Source organism: Mustela lutreola, chromosome 2 (assembly GCF_030435805.1).
Source record: "Mustela lutreola isolate mMusLut2 chromosome 2, mMusLut2.pri, whole genome shotgun sequence".
NCBI classification, from domain to species: Eukaryota; Metazoa; Chordata; class Mammalia; order Carnivora; family Mustelidae; genus Mustela; species Mustela lutreola.
The window spans coordinates 26,971,727-26,987,195 of record NC_081291.1 but is presented as its reverse complement, the minus strand read 5'-3'; the positions used below and the strand labels follow the sequence as shown (position 1 = coordinate 26,987,195).

Here is a 15,469-nt window from a genome sequence, read left to right as displayed (position 1 = left end):
CTCTTCCACCTCTTCCGCCGCCTCTGAATGCCAAAAGCTGGCTCTGCTGCCAGGCAGGGGACCCCAGGCTGCATCTCCTGAGCCTTGCTATCAAAACAGGTTCCTTCAGAGCGAAAAAGAAAAAGGCGGTAGGGGAGTTGCTCTTTGACAGGTCACTGGTCTCTTTTTTGCCATTTGGTAGTAAAGCGGTCACAGCTGACAGTGAAACAAACTTTTAAATAAATAATTCTCCTTTTTCTGCTAAACATACCTAAGCACCCAGCAAGTACCAGTACCTGAGAAGTTAGTTACCAGTGTTCTGGCAAATACAGAGGTAATAAACTACATCAAAACAGCTGATACTTATGTGCCGATCTCTGCTGAGAACGTTCCACGTGTGAGCTCAGTTAATTTACCTCACAGCAGCTCTAACGTACTCTTATCATCTGCACTTTACAAAGAAACAGAGATTAAACCGTTTGTCCAAGGTCACTAAGGTTATTGTCCCTCTGCTCCTGCCTTACCCTTTCACGTGTGTGGGAGGGGGAGATTACAAATAGAAAACAAAGTAGTAAGAAATAACAGGTATGGAGGCACCTGGATGGCATAATCCGTTAAGCACTGACTCTTGGTTAGGGCTCAGGTCATGATCCCAGGCCCTGGGATCGAGTCCCACAACGGGCTCCCAGTTCCACCGACAGCCTGCTTCTCCCTCTGACCTTCTGCCCTCTCATGCTCTCTCTCACTGCCTCTCTCTCAAATAAATAAATACAATCTTAAAAAAAAAAAAAGAAAGAAAGAACAGGTATGTAAAATGCTTGCATGTTTGGAACCAATAAAGCTCAATGGGAGTTTCACAGGAAGGAAAAGCATATCCAGCTCTGCAGGGGCGCCTGGGTGGCTCAGTGGTTAAGCATCTGCCTTAGGTTCAAGTCATCATCCCAGGATGGGGCACAGAGCCTTGTTTCAGGCTCCCTGCTCAGTGGGGAGTCTGCTTCTTCCTCTCCCTCTGCCTCTTCCCCTGTTTGTGCTCTCTCTGTCTCTCTCTCAAGTGAATAAATAAAATCTTCTTAAAAAAATAAAGAAAAGCATATCAAGCTTGGTAAGGTAGTTGTCCCCAGGAAGGGTTCCCTGAGTTGTAGCTCAGATAATGGCAATCATACAACAAATCCATTTACTCAACAAACAGGACTGAGTCTATTTATTATACGCTAAGGAATGTGCTAGTTTGAAATGGAATCAAAGTAACAATACACAGACATGAAAGGCTGGATTTGGAGTGGGGAATAAACTCAGAGAGAAAGACATGGACAGAGGCAGAAGGCAGAACAAGCTGCCCACAGGCACCACCCAAATGCCCCTTGCTCTCTGAGTGGCGGGAAGGGGCAGAAGTGAGTCCTGCATGCTCAGAGCTCCCGGAGTCAGGCCTGGTCACCACCGCACCCCCAGCACCGACCGCAGTGGCCGTCGGAGAGCCAGAGCCAGAACCTGAGAAGCAGCACGGAGTGGAGAGCAGCAGGCTGTTAGTGAATGTGGTATGCACAGGGGGACACATGGGGATGTCTGGAGCACAGCGATATGTCAGCCAGCCCTTCCCTGTGCTCTGGGGGGGACAGTGAGAGCGCTCAGTGTGGTGTGAGCAGGCCTGCTTCAGGCTCCATTTCCCCCTGCAGGACTAAAGTGCACCTGTCCCCACCCACCAGTCCCCGGTCACCGGGCGAAGGGCAGGCTGGAAGGCAGGCATGCGGAACAACACTGCCTTCCCTTTGCACCTCGGAAACAGCTGCGGCATCTTAGATCCAGGTTTGTCCCTTACCAACGCTCTAGTCACTCCCTCCTCCCGCCACCCCAAAACAGCCTCGACTGAACTGCGGACAGATGACCAGTTTCTGAGGAGCCACACGGAAGCAGTGTGGCAGCCCGGTTGAAATGTCATAAAGAGTAAGGTGGCCAGGGTGCCAACACCCTGCTGTCCCACACAGAGGCCCGTGCCTTCCGCTGGGCTCCTGTACTAAGTCATCTCAGCACCTACGCCTCAATGCCCTCAGCAAGGTACAACCCAGAGTAACTCCTTCCCACTGACAGGACAGAATTCATCTACTGTTCCAAAGCCACAGCTTCCTGAAAGCAGGGTTCATACGGCAGCAAGACAAACTGTTTAGATACGAGCTACTTCAACTTTGCAGTTCGAAAAACCTTCTCCAGCAGTGATTCTTAACCTAAGATTCAATGCCAAAGAGCAGGCTTCAGGCCAGGGAGGATCTGGGAGGTTATCTTAACATGTGTATGAGCATTTACAGAGAATCTGTCCCTCTGAAAAGATTGTGAAAGGAGGTAAACCCAGAGACGTAAAGAACTTGTGCTAAGAATGTGTCTCGAGTTTAGTATCCTGCAATGTTATAAAGTTCCCAGGGTGACGGCTAAAAGGTATGGGGCTTCCTTTCAGGGTAATGAAATGCTCTAAAATTCATTATGATAAATAATAAATCTAAAAAAGTGGGGGGATGGGCAGCTGGGTGGCTCAGTTAAGCAGCCAACTCTTAATTTAGGCTCAGGTTATGATCTCAGGATCCAGGGATGGAGCCCCACGTCAGGCTCTGTGTTCAGTGGAGAGTCTGCTTGAGCATTCGCTCCCACTTCCTGCTGCCCCCCCCCTTGCTGTTTCTCTCTCTTTCTCTCTCTCTCTGAAATGAATACATAAAATTTTAAGACTGATTATGGAGACAGGTATACAACTCTGTGAATACACTTAACTTGTATAGTCAATGGGTAAATTATATGGTATGTGAATTATATATAAAGTTGTTACTAAGAAAAAAAAATTCTAGAAGAATTCTGTTGCAATAGGTTCCTCAAACTAATATTATACTAATAGGAATACTTTCTTACCCAACAAAAATTAACTACTCAATTATCTGAAGACCACAGGAAAAATGTACTCTTTTAGTAAGCAGGAGGAAATGTGTGATAGCTTTTCAAATGGAAATGGCCAGACTCACCCCAAATTTGACAGTCTGCAAGATCAGCTGGAGACTAAATGGTCAATCCACATAAACTCTTCCCCTCGAGGGGTACAAGTATTTACTCCAGATACAGTGCCTGTCCCTTAGTCCTTAGTCAACATTTTCAAACTGAAAATGAAGTTCTCTGTCATCTCCTCTGAAGACAGTCATACCTTAATCTCCCCTACCATATGCATCTTACTTGTGAAAGAAGTCATTGACAAGAATGACTTCCAGTTTTAGAGGGAAAACAATGGGAAAAAACCTATCACCCTCCCTTCTACAACACCCCTAAGCACTCAAGCACTTCTGAGTTCCAAAACAATGTTCAAGTCCAGCTCTCCTGTCTTCAGGATGCCAAAAGCTGGAACATAAAGGAGCCTCATTTCATGTGAAGCCACTCAGAAATCTCTAGCAGCTTGAAAAGGAACTAAACCAGCCTCAGTAGAAAACAGGTTGGTTCTAGTTGGCCCAAATGAACCCATTTAGACCATCAATCAACAATCTATATTTTGAACAATCTTATTACGATCACAAACTACATGGAGGCTACATACACATGGGTGAATATTTATATCGCCCTGAGGAGCAAAACATGTACCTATTGAAGTCAATTTTTTGCAGACTGACTTAGGGGCTGGCTGGTGATTTTTTTTTTTTTTTTAATTTTAAGTGAGGGCATGCAGGTGGGGGAGGTGGGAAGGGTAGAAGCAGAGAGAGAGAACCCTAAGCAGGCTTCATGCCCACCCAGTGCAGAGCCTGATTTCACAACCCTGAGATCCTGACCTTAGCCGAAGTCAAGAGTCAGACGCTTAACTGAGCCACCCAGATACCCCTAGGGGCTGATGATTCTTAGTCCTCATCACTTCTTTTGAGGATTATCCCACTAGGAAGATTTTTTTGTAGTAGGAATATAAATAAGAAGCTGGCTGTAGTTACCTGGAAGAAACAGAGGATTCTAGGACTGAGGTTTATTTTAGGGGAAAAGATCTTTACATGTTTTGGCTGGTCATGATCTCAGGGTCCTGGGATCGAGCCCCACATCAGGCTCTCTGCTCAGCAGGAGGCCTCCCACTCCCCCTGGTTGCGTTCCCTCTCTCACTGTGTCTCTCTCTGTCAAATACATACATAAAATCTTTTTTTTTTTTTGAAGATTTTATGTATGTATTTGACAGACAGTGATCACAAGTAGGCAGAGAGGCAGGCAGAGAGAGAGAGGGGTTAAGCAGGCTCCCTGCCGAGCAGACAGACTGATACAGAGCTCCATCCCAGGACCCTGAGATCACCACCCTGCTCCCTGAGCCAAAGGCAGAGGCTTTAACCCACCGAGCCACCCAGGAGCTCCAATAAATAAAATCTTAAAAAAAAAAAAAAATACATACAGTTTACTTACAATCTCTAAATTAACTAATTACCATTATCTAAAAGGTTCCAACTCAGACTTTTGCAACTATATCCATCACAGGTTTCAAAAACAAGCGGGAAAAATACATAACCAAATAAAAGACAAGTAGTTTGATTTCAAGAAAACTTGGAGCGCCTGGGTGGCTCAGGTCATGATCCCAGGGTCCTGGGATCAAGCAAGCCTCACATCAGGCTCCCTGCTCAGCGGGGAGCCTGATTCTCCCTCTGTGTGTGCTCTCTCATCTCTCTCTCTCACTCTCTCTCAAATAAATAAAATCTTTAAAAAAAACAACAAAAAAAAGATTTCAAGAAAACTTATTATCTTCATATAAAATGAGGAACTATCATTTGCATTTGCCTATGCAAATATCTTCAAGGAATTTTTTTTGTTAAAGTATTCAGTATAACTTGGAATTGTAAAGAAACTTCCAAACAGCATCCCAAAAGGAAGCCCAGAGAGATCCCGATTTTGAGCACTGGGTTGCCTAAAATGTCAGGCTCTGAAGGCAATGAGGTCTGCTAATTTGGCATCACATTTGATTGATTTATTCTGAGGACGTATGAAAAGAGTTTAATAGACTACATAAAGGGGCGCCTGGGTGGCTCAGTGGGTTAAGCCTCTGCCTTCAGCTCAGGTCATGATCCCAGGGTCCTGGGATGGAGCCATGCATGGGGCTCTCTGCTCGGGAGGGAGCCTGCTTTGCCTTCTCTCCCTGCCTGCCTCTCTGCCTACTTGTGATCTCTCGTTCTCTGTCAAATAAATAAAATATAAAAAGAAAAAGACTTAAAAAAGGTCACTGAATAAAAACCGGAGGCTCGGGCGCCTGGGTGGCTCAGGCGCCTGGCTGGCTCAGTGGGTTAAAGCCTCTGCCTACGGCTCAGGTCATGGTCCCAGGGTCCTGGGATGGAGCCCTTCATCAGGCTCTCTGCTCAGCGGGGAGCCTGCTTCCCCACCCCTCTGCCTGCCTCTCTGCCTACTTGTAATCTCTGTCTGTCAAATAAATAAATAAATAATCTTTAAAAAATAAAATAAAATAAAAATAAGCGGAGGCTCAATAATCCAAGCCACAAAAGAAAGATCAAAACCATCTGTGTTTGACAGGTAAAGACTCTGACTGATTTGTCAACACCTCAGGAAACAGAAGACCTCAGAATCCCACAGAACAAAAGCTCAATGAAAGCAGGAGCTATCTAGCATACCACCAGATCTCCAGCATGAATAAATAAACTGTGTAAGAATACAGTTTCCAAAAATCAAAGGTTCAAAGAGAGAACTATTTTCAGTAAAGATCTCAACATGTAATATTATCTTTCCAGATTTAAAAAAATTGTGTTATGCCTCAAATACCACTAAAATTATCTTTTGTTTCTCAAGAACAAAATGCATCAAATGCAGAGTAAATGGGCCTTGAATCAGATGAGCCCCACAAAAGAGTATTTTAAAAGGAGCAAATGGAGATGAAGCGTTAGCACACTGACCAGCAAAAACCTGATATGCATATTTGATAACAACCCTCTCCAAAACTATCGGTTTCCTCTGGTTTCTGTTTCAGCTAGGTAAGCACTTTTTCAATCTATTGATTTTTAGAAGTTTTCCCTTTCACGTCACCAAGAACATCTCTATTTCTCTTGTCTTCTCTTCAATAGCCCCAACTTTCCCACAATTCACCTGTATGGCTTTTTATTCAAATTCCTTTTGTTTGGAAAATCCTTCCCTTTCCTCCCACCGGAGCTGAAAGCATCCTCCCTAACTATAGTCCCTTTGGATTTTATGGAAGTTTCATTTCCTTGCAGCAGAGGCCTGGTCTATTTCCTGAAGCCAAATTCATTGTGCTCCATAAAAGTGAAAATAAAATCATTCAAACCACAGTCAAGAACAGAATCATCTACCAATCTGTACCCTCTCTGCCAGTTTCTCATGCAAATATGCCTTTCTCGCAGTGACCTTGTGTTCCCTCCATCCTGGCATCTGTATTTTCCAACCCACAGAATATTTCCCTCCCAAGTCCGTAAATTTTAAATCCTATGTAACCTAAGATTTTCTGCTGTAAATTCTGTTTCCCAAAGCTAAACAACCTTGGTAAAGGGAAGGAACCATGGACAGAAATTAGCTATTTACGATAATAACACTTTACCATGTTTAATGCTTTGGATGTTATTTCACCAGAAGTGAAGAGATGGAAGAAAAAAGAAACGCCCTTTAGGAATACTTCATAAAGACTGTTGCATCTGATCTTTGTAACAACCTTGGAAGGCAGGCAGAGTACGCATTTATTACCCTCTTTACAACATCAAAATACACATCAAAAAGTTAACCTTCTTATGACTTGCCCACAGACTAGCAAGTGTCTGCCCAAAACTATATTAACATCTTGCCTCTTCCAACTCAAAGGCTATATACTCTCTCTCTCTATGTTTCTATCCTACAGCCAAGGAGAACATCCATTTTTCAGCATTTCAGAGGGAGGACTGCCCTGACTTTTGGGACACCGTCTCCCTTCAGCTGACAAATACGAAAGTCACCTTCAGTTTTCCCAATAGAAAACAATGCTCTTTTCTTCCATATGCCACCATTAACAACTACTTCTTTCCAAAATAATTTCCAACAGTTCCTGTTTTAAAGGGACTGACTTACTCATAAGGGGCTAATAATCCAGAAAGTCTGCATCAGCATATGATTTTCTCAATAAAGTTTAGGGCTGATGCAACATTTCCCACTCTCCAATTCTACAGCTAAAATGACAAGAACATAGAACAGTCAAAAATTGCGCAAGACAATGCTACAGTGTTTTTTACTCCACCACATCTGCCTCTAAGGGTCTCCTGTGAGTCACTATCTTTTGTGATCAGTCATCATTATAGGGACTCCCATTCTCTACTCTAATTATTTTATTTCTTAAAGAAAAGCTCAGCAGTAGAAATGGAATCTTATTACATCTTTCACTACCTTTCTGAAGCACTGACCCCCTTAACTTAGCACCTTAGATGCCACATTGTTCCAATTTTCACCACTACTGTTTTACACAAAACAAAAAAGAGGCAAAGTAAGGTTGCAATTCATTCGTTTATTCATTCAACAAACACATATGAAATCCTATCAGACACCAGGATTTGGGACCCAAAATTAAGCGTCTGTCCCTCCTCTCATAGTCTGGTAGAGAAGAAAACTAAAGACGTGATTACGGAATAAACTGATCTAGGTCAAGGTGGAAGTGAGCACAGGGCTTGGGCAGTGGCCATCATGGAATGCTTCCTGGAAGAAGTGATTTGTGAGTACTTATAAGCATCTCTTTACTTTCAACACAAAATAAACCTAAAAGACTCAACTCTTCTCCTCAGAAGTTTGTACAATTTACGTGCCAAAAGCCAAGTCAAAAATCTAATTTAATATCAGAATTTATTCTTGACTACCTGCCCTAAATTTCAACCTTTAACCCATACTCCCACAGGTATACATTACAAAGGGTAAAAATTCTGTCCAACACAGTGCCTTCTCCCAAGTCTGTAAAAGAGGATTAAAGATAAATGAGAAAATGAAATACATTTTTAAAATATATAATCATCTTCCTAACTGGAAATGAACACTTTGAACAATCCAAGCCCTACAAAGCACAGCTATTGGAAGAGGAAACTGAGGTTCAAAAAAGTCCCACTTTAATACAACAGAATAAAAGATCTCTTTGAAGTCACCAGAACAGCTTGAACAAAAAGAGAGACAGAAGGCTATTGTGGGGCTTTAGCCTCCAGATGATGAACCCTAAACACACTGCAATGGTAAACAAACAAGCCTCAGAGCTGGAATCTGATTTGGTGGCCTGACAAAACATTACAATTTAAGGAATCTCTCTCTCCCCATTCATTATTTCTCAAACAAAGTCCTACTGGCTGACAGCTCCTGTTTTTCTACTGGTTTCTAGGTTTATTGCTTGTAAATTATAATGCACAGTGTTGTTTAAAAAAAAAAAAGGTACAGGCAAATGAAAACAATCCTGGTTTTAAAGACCCATAAAAGACAGTATATGTAACAAATGAACTCTGTCTGTGTTTACTATGAGGACCTATTACTCCTTTATGCTACTCTGGTGGATTTTAAACTCAAATGAATGCTACCACAGCCCACTAAAGAGCAGGTTAGAGGAGGGAAGGAGCACACTCATACACCTGCCTCAGCAGGACCCCAGACTGCCTCCCTCACCACTTCCTGCGCCTAGGCCAAGCAACTGCCCACCAACTGGGGCGGCAGACACCAGCCATTTACATTCTGCTATCCCAAGAAGTAGGCTCTAAAGTCACACTTCGATTCGGCCAGGCACATCCACATCGCCGCCACTCAGCTACCCAGCGGAAGGGAGGAAAACTCGCGGCCCCAGAGAGAAGGCTGGCGGCGGGCAGAAGTGGAGGAGAGGGTCCCAGCTGTTCCCTTGACTCCGCCTGGCCAAGGTGGGCCCGGGAATCCTACAACTCGGAGCCGCACCACCGAGCCCCTCCTCCTGCTTGGCCCAGAGGGCTGAGATCCCCACCCCCGGCCCCTGCAGACCTGAGTTCACCTGGGCCCCGGGGCCCCTGACCCAGAGCCACTGCCACGGCACTACCCTCCCGCCCTGGGCCGCCGACCCCCGGCCCTGCTCCCCGGCCGGGAGACCCTGCCCAACCCGCGCCGGGCCGCCCGAAGCCCTCTCGCCGCCCGGGGCCGCCCCGCGCCGCCCGACCGACCGGCGGGCCGCGCACCGTGTGGGACTGCAGGCTCTGGCTCGCCTCGATGGCTGCTGTCAGCGGCACCGTGTCGTCCAGCAGCACCTTGCCGGCCGGCGGCTTCTCCATGAAGGCCATCCCCGGACGCCCGTCCGCCACCGCCTCGACACCAAGAGCAGGAACCAGGCGCGCCGACTCCCGCCGCCCGCCCGGCTCCGCCGCCGCCGCTGTCAACACGCGCCGCCCCACGCGCCGCCGCCACCCGCCGCGCCCGCGGGGTCCTAGCGCCGGCGTCTCACCGCCCTCGCTGTCAACACTGGCCGCCCTTCCCTCCGCCGCCTCCCCCGGGGTCCTAGCGCGATACCACCGCGGTCGCCGCTTCCCTGGACCCGCGTTTCCAAGCTCCTCGCAGCCGCCCGCAGACCCGATACCCTCAGCATCCAGCCTCAGACCTGGGACACTCCACCCCAAGCCACCACGTCCAGAGATCCTCAGATCCGAAGACATGGCGTCCTGAGCCCTGTGATCTAGGAAATCTCTGGCCCAAAGATTGCCAAACCAAGCCTCGCAACGTTGGGCTTTTCACTTTAGGCCCTCAAAGCCTGGACTAACAGACTTGAGAGTTTTACAGCTGGACCTTTCCCACCCAGACCTCCCAGGCCCAAGGAGCCTAACAGCCAGAAAAGGGACCTTCAGGATGAGACTCTCAGTCCGAGCCCTGCAGACCCAGAAACTTTCTAAAACAAGCCCCTAAGATTCAGGTTTTACTAAACCCTTGATCCTAGATTTTCAGACCCAATAACCTAAGAGCTAGGTCCTCAGAATTGAACCCCACAATTGGTGCCTTCGGACCCCAGAACCCTCAGACCCATGTTCTTGGAACTGGGGATCCTAAAAGACCGGTCTCAGTCCAGGACTCCAACCTCCACCCTTGGCCCCAGCCACAAAAGCCTTGTCAAAAAGAAAACCTTAGACCCAAAATGGAGTCACTTGTGCTAGGCCACATGACCAAACCAGAACTTACTATCTAACCTAAATGTGGTTTCAAACTCTCCCAGAAATGTAATTTTAACAGTCAGTCAGGAATTTAATGGCCAGCCCCAGTGAGGTAATCTGACCCACAGACTCTCTATCCCACACCTCCCCCACAAAGGGAAGATGAGGTAATTTGCATGGTAAGACCCCCTGCCCTCGCCTGAAATAATTCTTTCTTTTGCTAATAACTTCCTTGCCCCACCCTCCTTCCTATAAACAACAACAACAACAACAACAACAACAACAAAAACCGTCCTTTTTGTACAGCACCTAAGAGGTCCTTTCTGCTTGCTAGATGGGATCCTGCCTGAGTCATGAATCACTTAATAATGCCTATTTGATCTTCAGACTTAGTTGGCTGAATTGTTTTAAAAGCCTTCACCCCTGGAAACTCTCAACCAAGATCCTGAAGACTTGGGATCTTCTGCCCCACTGTACTGGCTCCAAGAACCTCAACCCCAGAGCCCCAGAGCTTGGAGATCAACTTCCCAGCAACACGTTTGCCCTTCACAGTCTTTCTGAAACCAAGGTCACAATACTGGCACTCCCCCTGCCACCCAGTCCTCTCCCCCCACCCCACCCCTGGAATCCCACCCACACCAATCTTTCCAAGGGCTGCCTCCCAGGACAGCGGAGTTAGACTTGGAATCAGAGGACCAGGATCATTGGGGCTCTGGTATTTACCAACTGTGTGACCTTGAATAACTTACCCAACCTCTCTGAGCCCCAGCTCCCTATCTGCAAAATGGAGATACTACTACCTGTATGGAAAGGTTAGGATGTGGAATGCAGTAGGACAGGAAGGGGCTTAGCTCATTTTTGCTTAATATTTGTTAACTTCCTTCCCCTACAGTTCACAGAATGGAGAGTTTCTCTTAAATTTGTCTCCCCTAGATTTTTGCATTTTAGACAAGAGAACAAAGTTTCAGGGCACCTGGGTGGCTCAATCATTAAACGTCTGCCTTCTGCTCAGGTCATGATCTTAGGGTCCTGGGATGGAGCCCTGCATCAGGCTTCCTGCTCAGTGGAAAACCTGCTTCTCCCTCTCCCCCTTCCCCTGCCTGTGTTCCCTCTCTCGCTGTCTCTCTCTCTCTCTGTCAAATAAATAAAATATTTTTTAAAAAGAGAGAATAAAGTTTCTTGGTAACTCTCCCCTCCACCACCATTAGACATGACAACAAAGGCCTAGACAGTACCCAAAGAATACCCTCTCCAAATCTTGAGCTTACAGCGATTGTTGGGCAAGTAGCCACAACAGATCGACATGTGAAAAGGGAAACAAGGAACTTCATGATTCAGTCCTAATACAATCAGAATTCTAGTACTCAGTTTTGTCTCCGTGTGTTTAAAAGCAACAGTCTACTAAAACACAACCATATATCATTTAGGGATCATTCAACTTTTTCTTCTTTTATAATTTTAATTTTTCATTTTCATTTTCTTGAGGGGGAGGGGCAGGAACAGAGGAAGAAGAAGAGGGAGAATCTTAAGCAGGCTCCCTGCCCAGCACTGAGCCTGCCATGGTGCCCAATCTCACAACCTTGAAGATCACGACCTGAGACAGAATCAAGAGTTGGTCGCTCAACCAACCGAGCCACCCAGGTGCCCCTCCACTTTTTACTTCCATTTCTTTAAAGCAAATTGATTATTTCATTGCCACAATCACAGAAACCAAAATTCTGCTTTATTCATAATTCCTTTCATAATGTGGACCGACCAAGATAAGGCTCTTCTCAAATACTGCTGGTGGGAGTATAAATTGGTCCACCTTTCTGAAAGGCATTTATTCAAAAATAATTTTCAGAGTACTTACCACGTAATAATTACCTTACCCAGTGCTAGGAGCTGGGATTTGACAATACATATCAAGGACTTTGAAAATGTTCTCACCCAGTAATCACACATTTGGAAGGGTAGCCTTAAGAAATAATAGAGATCAGTGCAAATAAATAGCATGCAATGATGAATATCTAACAGTAGGGAATTGGACAAATCATGGGACAATCATAAGTAGAATATTTTGCAGTGATTAAAAAGCAGATTATCAAAAGATATTTATGATGTTGAGAAATGCTCTTGATGTAATAATGAGTGGGAAAAAGCAGTATGTGCACTTGTAGGATCCAAGTTTTTAACATGTTTATATAGAAAAACAAGGGAAAACACCAAAATATCAATCGAGGGTCTCTAGGAAGGAATGCCTTCCATTTTTATGCTTTTCTGCATTTTCCAAAATGTCTCTAATGAAGATATTTACTTGCATGGTTATGAAAAAAACAATATACAATCAAGTTGCGAAGTCATAAAATAACAGCCTTGTCTAAGTATTCCTCACTTGGGAAAAGAAACTGAAAGCGAGAAATCGGATATAGGATGGAATGAAGCCAGAGGCGAGCTCTCAATCAGACTTTCCCTTTCCCTGGAAATTCTCAACTGAAGTAGGCCCTCAGAACAAGTGCTACAGCGAGCCTTATCATTTCATTTTCATCTGCCCAAATCAGTGCCTTATCAGTGATCCCCTGAGGATCCTGAATTTAACTGCTCCTAAATCTTCTGGAGACCAGGCCCCAAAACTTGTGACAGCTTTTGAAGTGGCTCCTGTTGGATGTGGAGAAACCCTCCCCAGGCCAGAGCCGATCTAAATCCAATCAGCTTTGCTTCCAGCCTCAGACCCAGCAAAGCGAGTGAGTTATGTATACCTTGGTTTTTGCCACATACACAACTACTCAGGCTAGCAGGGAAAAAAAAAATATTTAGATCCCTATATGTTGCCAAATGTGTAGATGGCCCACAGGTTGTTTAACACTTGGCATTTGGCCAGGCTGAAGATAATGAGGAAGATTTAGTGAGGTTGCTTCCAGATCTGGCAACTGTTCTACAAAGCAAATCACAGAAGCTTGTGGAAAATTCAGTGCTTCCTAAACAGCATTGCCTCCCAACTCAAAATTATCTCTTTCTTTCTTTCTTTCTTTTTAAAGAATTTATTTAGTTATCTGACAGGGAAAGAGCGGGAGAGCACAGGCAGGGGGAGTGGCAGAGGGAGAGGGAAAAGCCTGCTCCCTGCTGAGCAGAAAGCCTGATGTGGGGCTCAGTCCCAGGACCCTGGGATCATGATCTGAGCTGAAGGCAGTTGCTTAACCAACTGAGCCATCCAGGTGCCCCTATTTTATTCCTTTAAATATTCATAATCTGGATAGAAAACAATAAAGTCACTCACGTTTTATCATTTTTCTTTCCCTTTGATGTTTGCTATCATATCACAGAGGAATTTTGCCCAGGGTTTGAAAGAAGGTCAGACACAGCTGAAAGCCACCCTAGAAATTGATTGTGGCCTAGAAATTGACTGTTTGTGGGGCCTCCTATTAATACTGTTCTATTTATGTAGTGTCGACATCAGTCTTGGGTTCTCTTAGGATTTTGAACTTAAATAGTTTCTTGTAGTTGATTTTGGTCCAACCCAACATTTCTCTGAAGATGTTGAGAATTCTTGTCTCTGCTGTGCTTGTAATCCAAATGAAGGCAAGCCAAGAACAAAGAAAGTAAAACATCTGGGACCCGGGAGATCCTGCAACCCAAGAGTCATTTCACAGCACTCCCATTCTGCTCAGATACAGCCAGGTAATAAATTATGCCAACACATGAGGCATTCAGAGGGGCCCAGCGGTTCAGAATGACAGTCAACCCTTGCTAGAGTATGTTTTAATATAAAAACTTAATAGATATAATTTAATAGCAATTTTCTTTGGGAGTAAATTGGTCTCTGAATCATACTCAAAGAACATAAAAAGAAAAATGACTAATAATTCAGCACCAAATGAAGGCCTGTGGTTACCTAAGAGGTACCGGTGTGCATACAGCAATTTCTTCTTTTTCTAGATGAATACGCAAGTCAGGTCCACAAGATGAATGGAGGCTGTGCTGAGGCTTTCTTCCTGCTGTTACTCAAGATTTGTTGCTCAGAAAAAGAAATGAGTGGCATCTCACCAATATGGAAATATTTCTAATAGAATATAAAAATCTGTTAAGCAATTTTCCAGTACATTAGGCTGAAATTGCTTAAGATGGGTATATCTTTCTGTAGCAATCAAACATGACATAAATTGCAGTCTTACAATGCCCCTATGTGGAAAGTGCTAGTACAATTTGGCCTGCTGTTTTATTTATTTATTTATTTATTTATTAAAGATTTTATTTATTTATTTGACAGAGAGAGATCACAAGTAGACAGAGAGGCAGGCAGAGAGAAAGAGGAGGAAGCAGGCTCCCTGCCGAGCAGAGAGCCCGATGTGGGACTCGATCCCAGGACCCTGAGATCATGACCCGAGCCGAAGGCAGCGGCCCAACCCACTGAGCCACCCAGGCGCCCTGGCCTGCTGTTTTAGTCGGTACTTTCATACTCACTTCCACCTGTGACCTCGTACCGTCAGGGCCGCCTCTCAGTGGTCCCGGAGAGAATTTCCTAATTTGAGGGTCACCCCTGCTTTCATCAGAAGAACCACATTGTTTTTGGCATCTCCCACAGGGCTCAGCGTGAAAACCACCACCAGGCAGTTTCCCTTAGAGCCAGCTTTCACAAAGCATGAGTGGCTTGAGCATCTCTGAGTAAAAATAAGAAGTCACCATTGACAGAGAAGTATCCCTTCTTGCCTACTTCTCTAGTCCAACCTTGTACTGATTTACGGAGATCAAAGGAGACCAGGGCATTCAGGGACCATTTTATAAATGAAAACGGCCATATTGAGAAGCTACTTTTGAATTACACAGTATCAGGAACCAGCCAGGCCTGACATTCCCCTTTTCCCCACCAAACTTGGCCTACACATAACCTTTCACCTTTAGAATAACCCTTTTGATGATTCTGCTCTAAAGACAAGTTATCACTGAAGGTCAACTGAGAAAAAGGGTAGGTGATGGTTACGGGAGCCATCAAGTAATAGTATATAGGAAAATGCTGCACTGTAGCAGGAAGTGAGATCTAGCACATTTGGAATATAAAGAGAATTCTATAGAATCGTGGTTCCAAATACTGTAATGCCACATGACGCAATACTATTACAGAAGCTGCCAGTGCTGCCAGTAATGGGAACGTTATGAGACCCACAGGGAGATGGAGCAAAGAAATGCTTTGGCACCAGAAAGGTCCCCATTTGCATCCCTGCTCTACCACATACTGGCTGTACAGCCTTGGGCAAGTTACACAGCATCAGTCTGTTTCCTTGCCTATAAAATGGGACATTAAGTTTAATTCACAAAGTTTTCAGAGACTAGAGTTAATGTAGAAAACTGGCTCAGTGGGACGCCTGGCTGGCTCAGTTGATGGAGCCTGTGGCTCTTGATCTCGGGGTTTTAAGTTTGAG

The 15,469-nt window shown here is 45.1% G+C and overlaps 1 protein-coding gene across 14 annotated transcripts in view; it reads right to left on the bottom strand.

Moving 5' to 3' along the window:
• The window catches only part of PXK (PX domain containing serine/threonine kinase like), an 81,070-nt gene extending 71,745 nt beyond the window's left edge, over positions 1-9,325 (bottom strand). For all 14 annotated transcript variants that reach the window (XM_059161325.1, XM_059161326.1, XM_059161338.1 and 11 more), the window contains exon 1: positions 9,114-9,325. In XM_059161325.1, coding sequence (XP_059017308.1) covers positions 9,114-9,215 — 102 coding nt within the window. In that variant the 5' untranslated portion in view covers positions 9,216-9,325. The remainder of the gene's footprint in view (positions 1-9,113) is intronic.
• Positions 9,326-15,469: the final 6,144 nt, after the last annotated feature.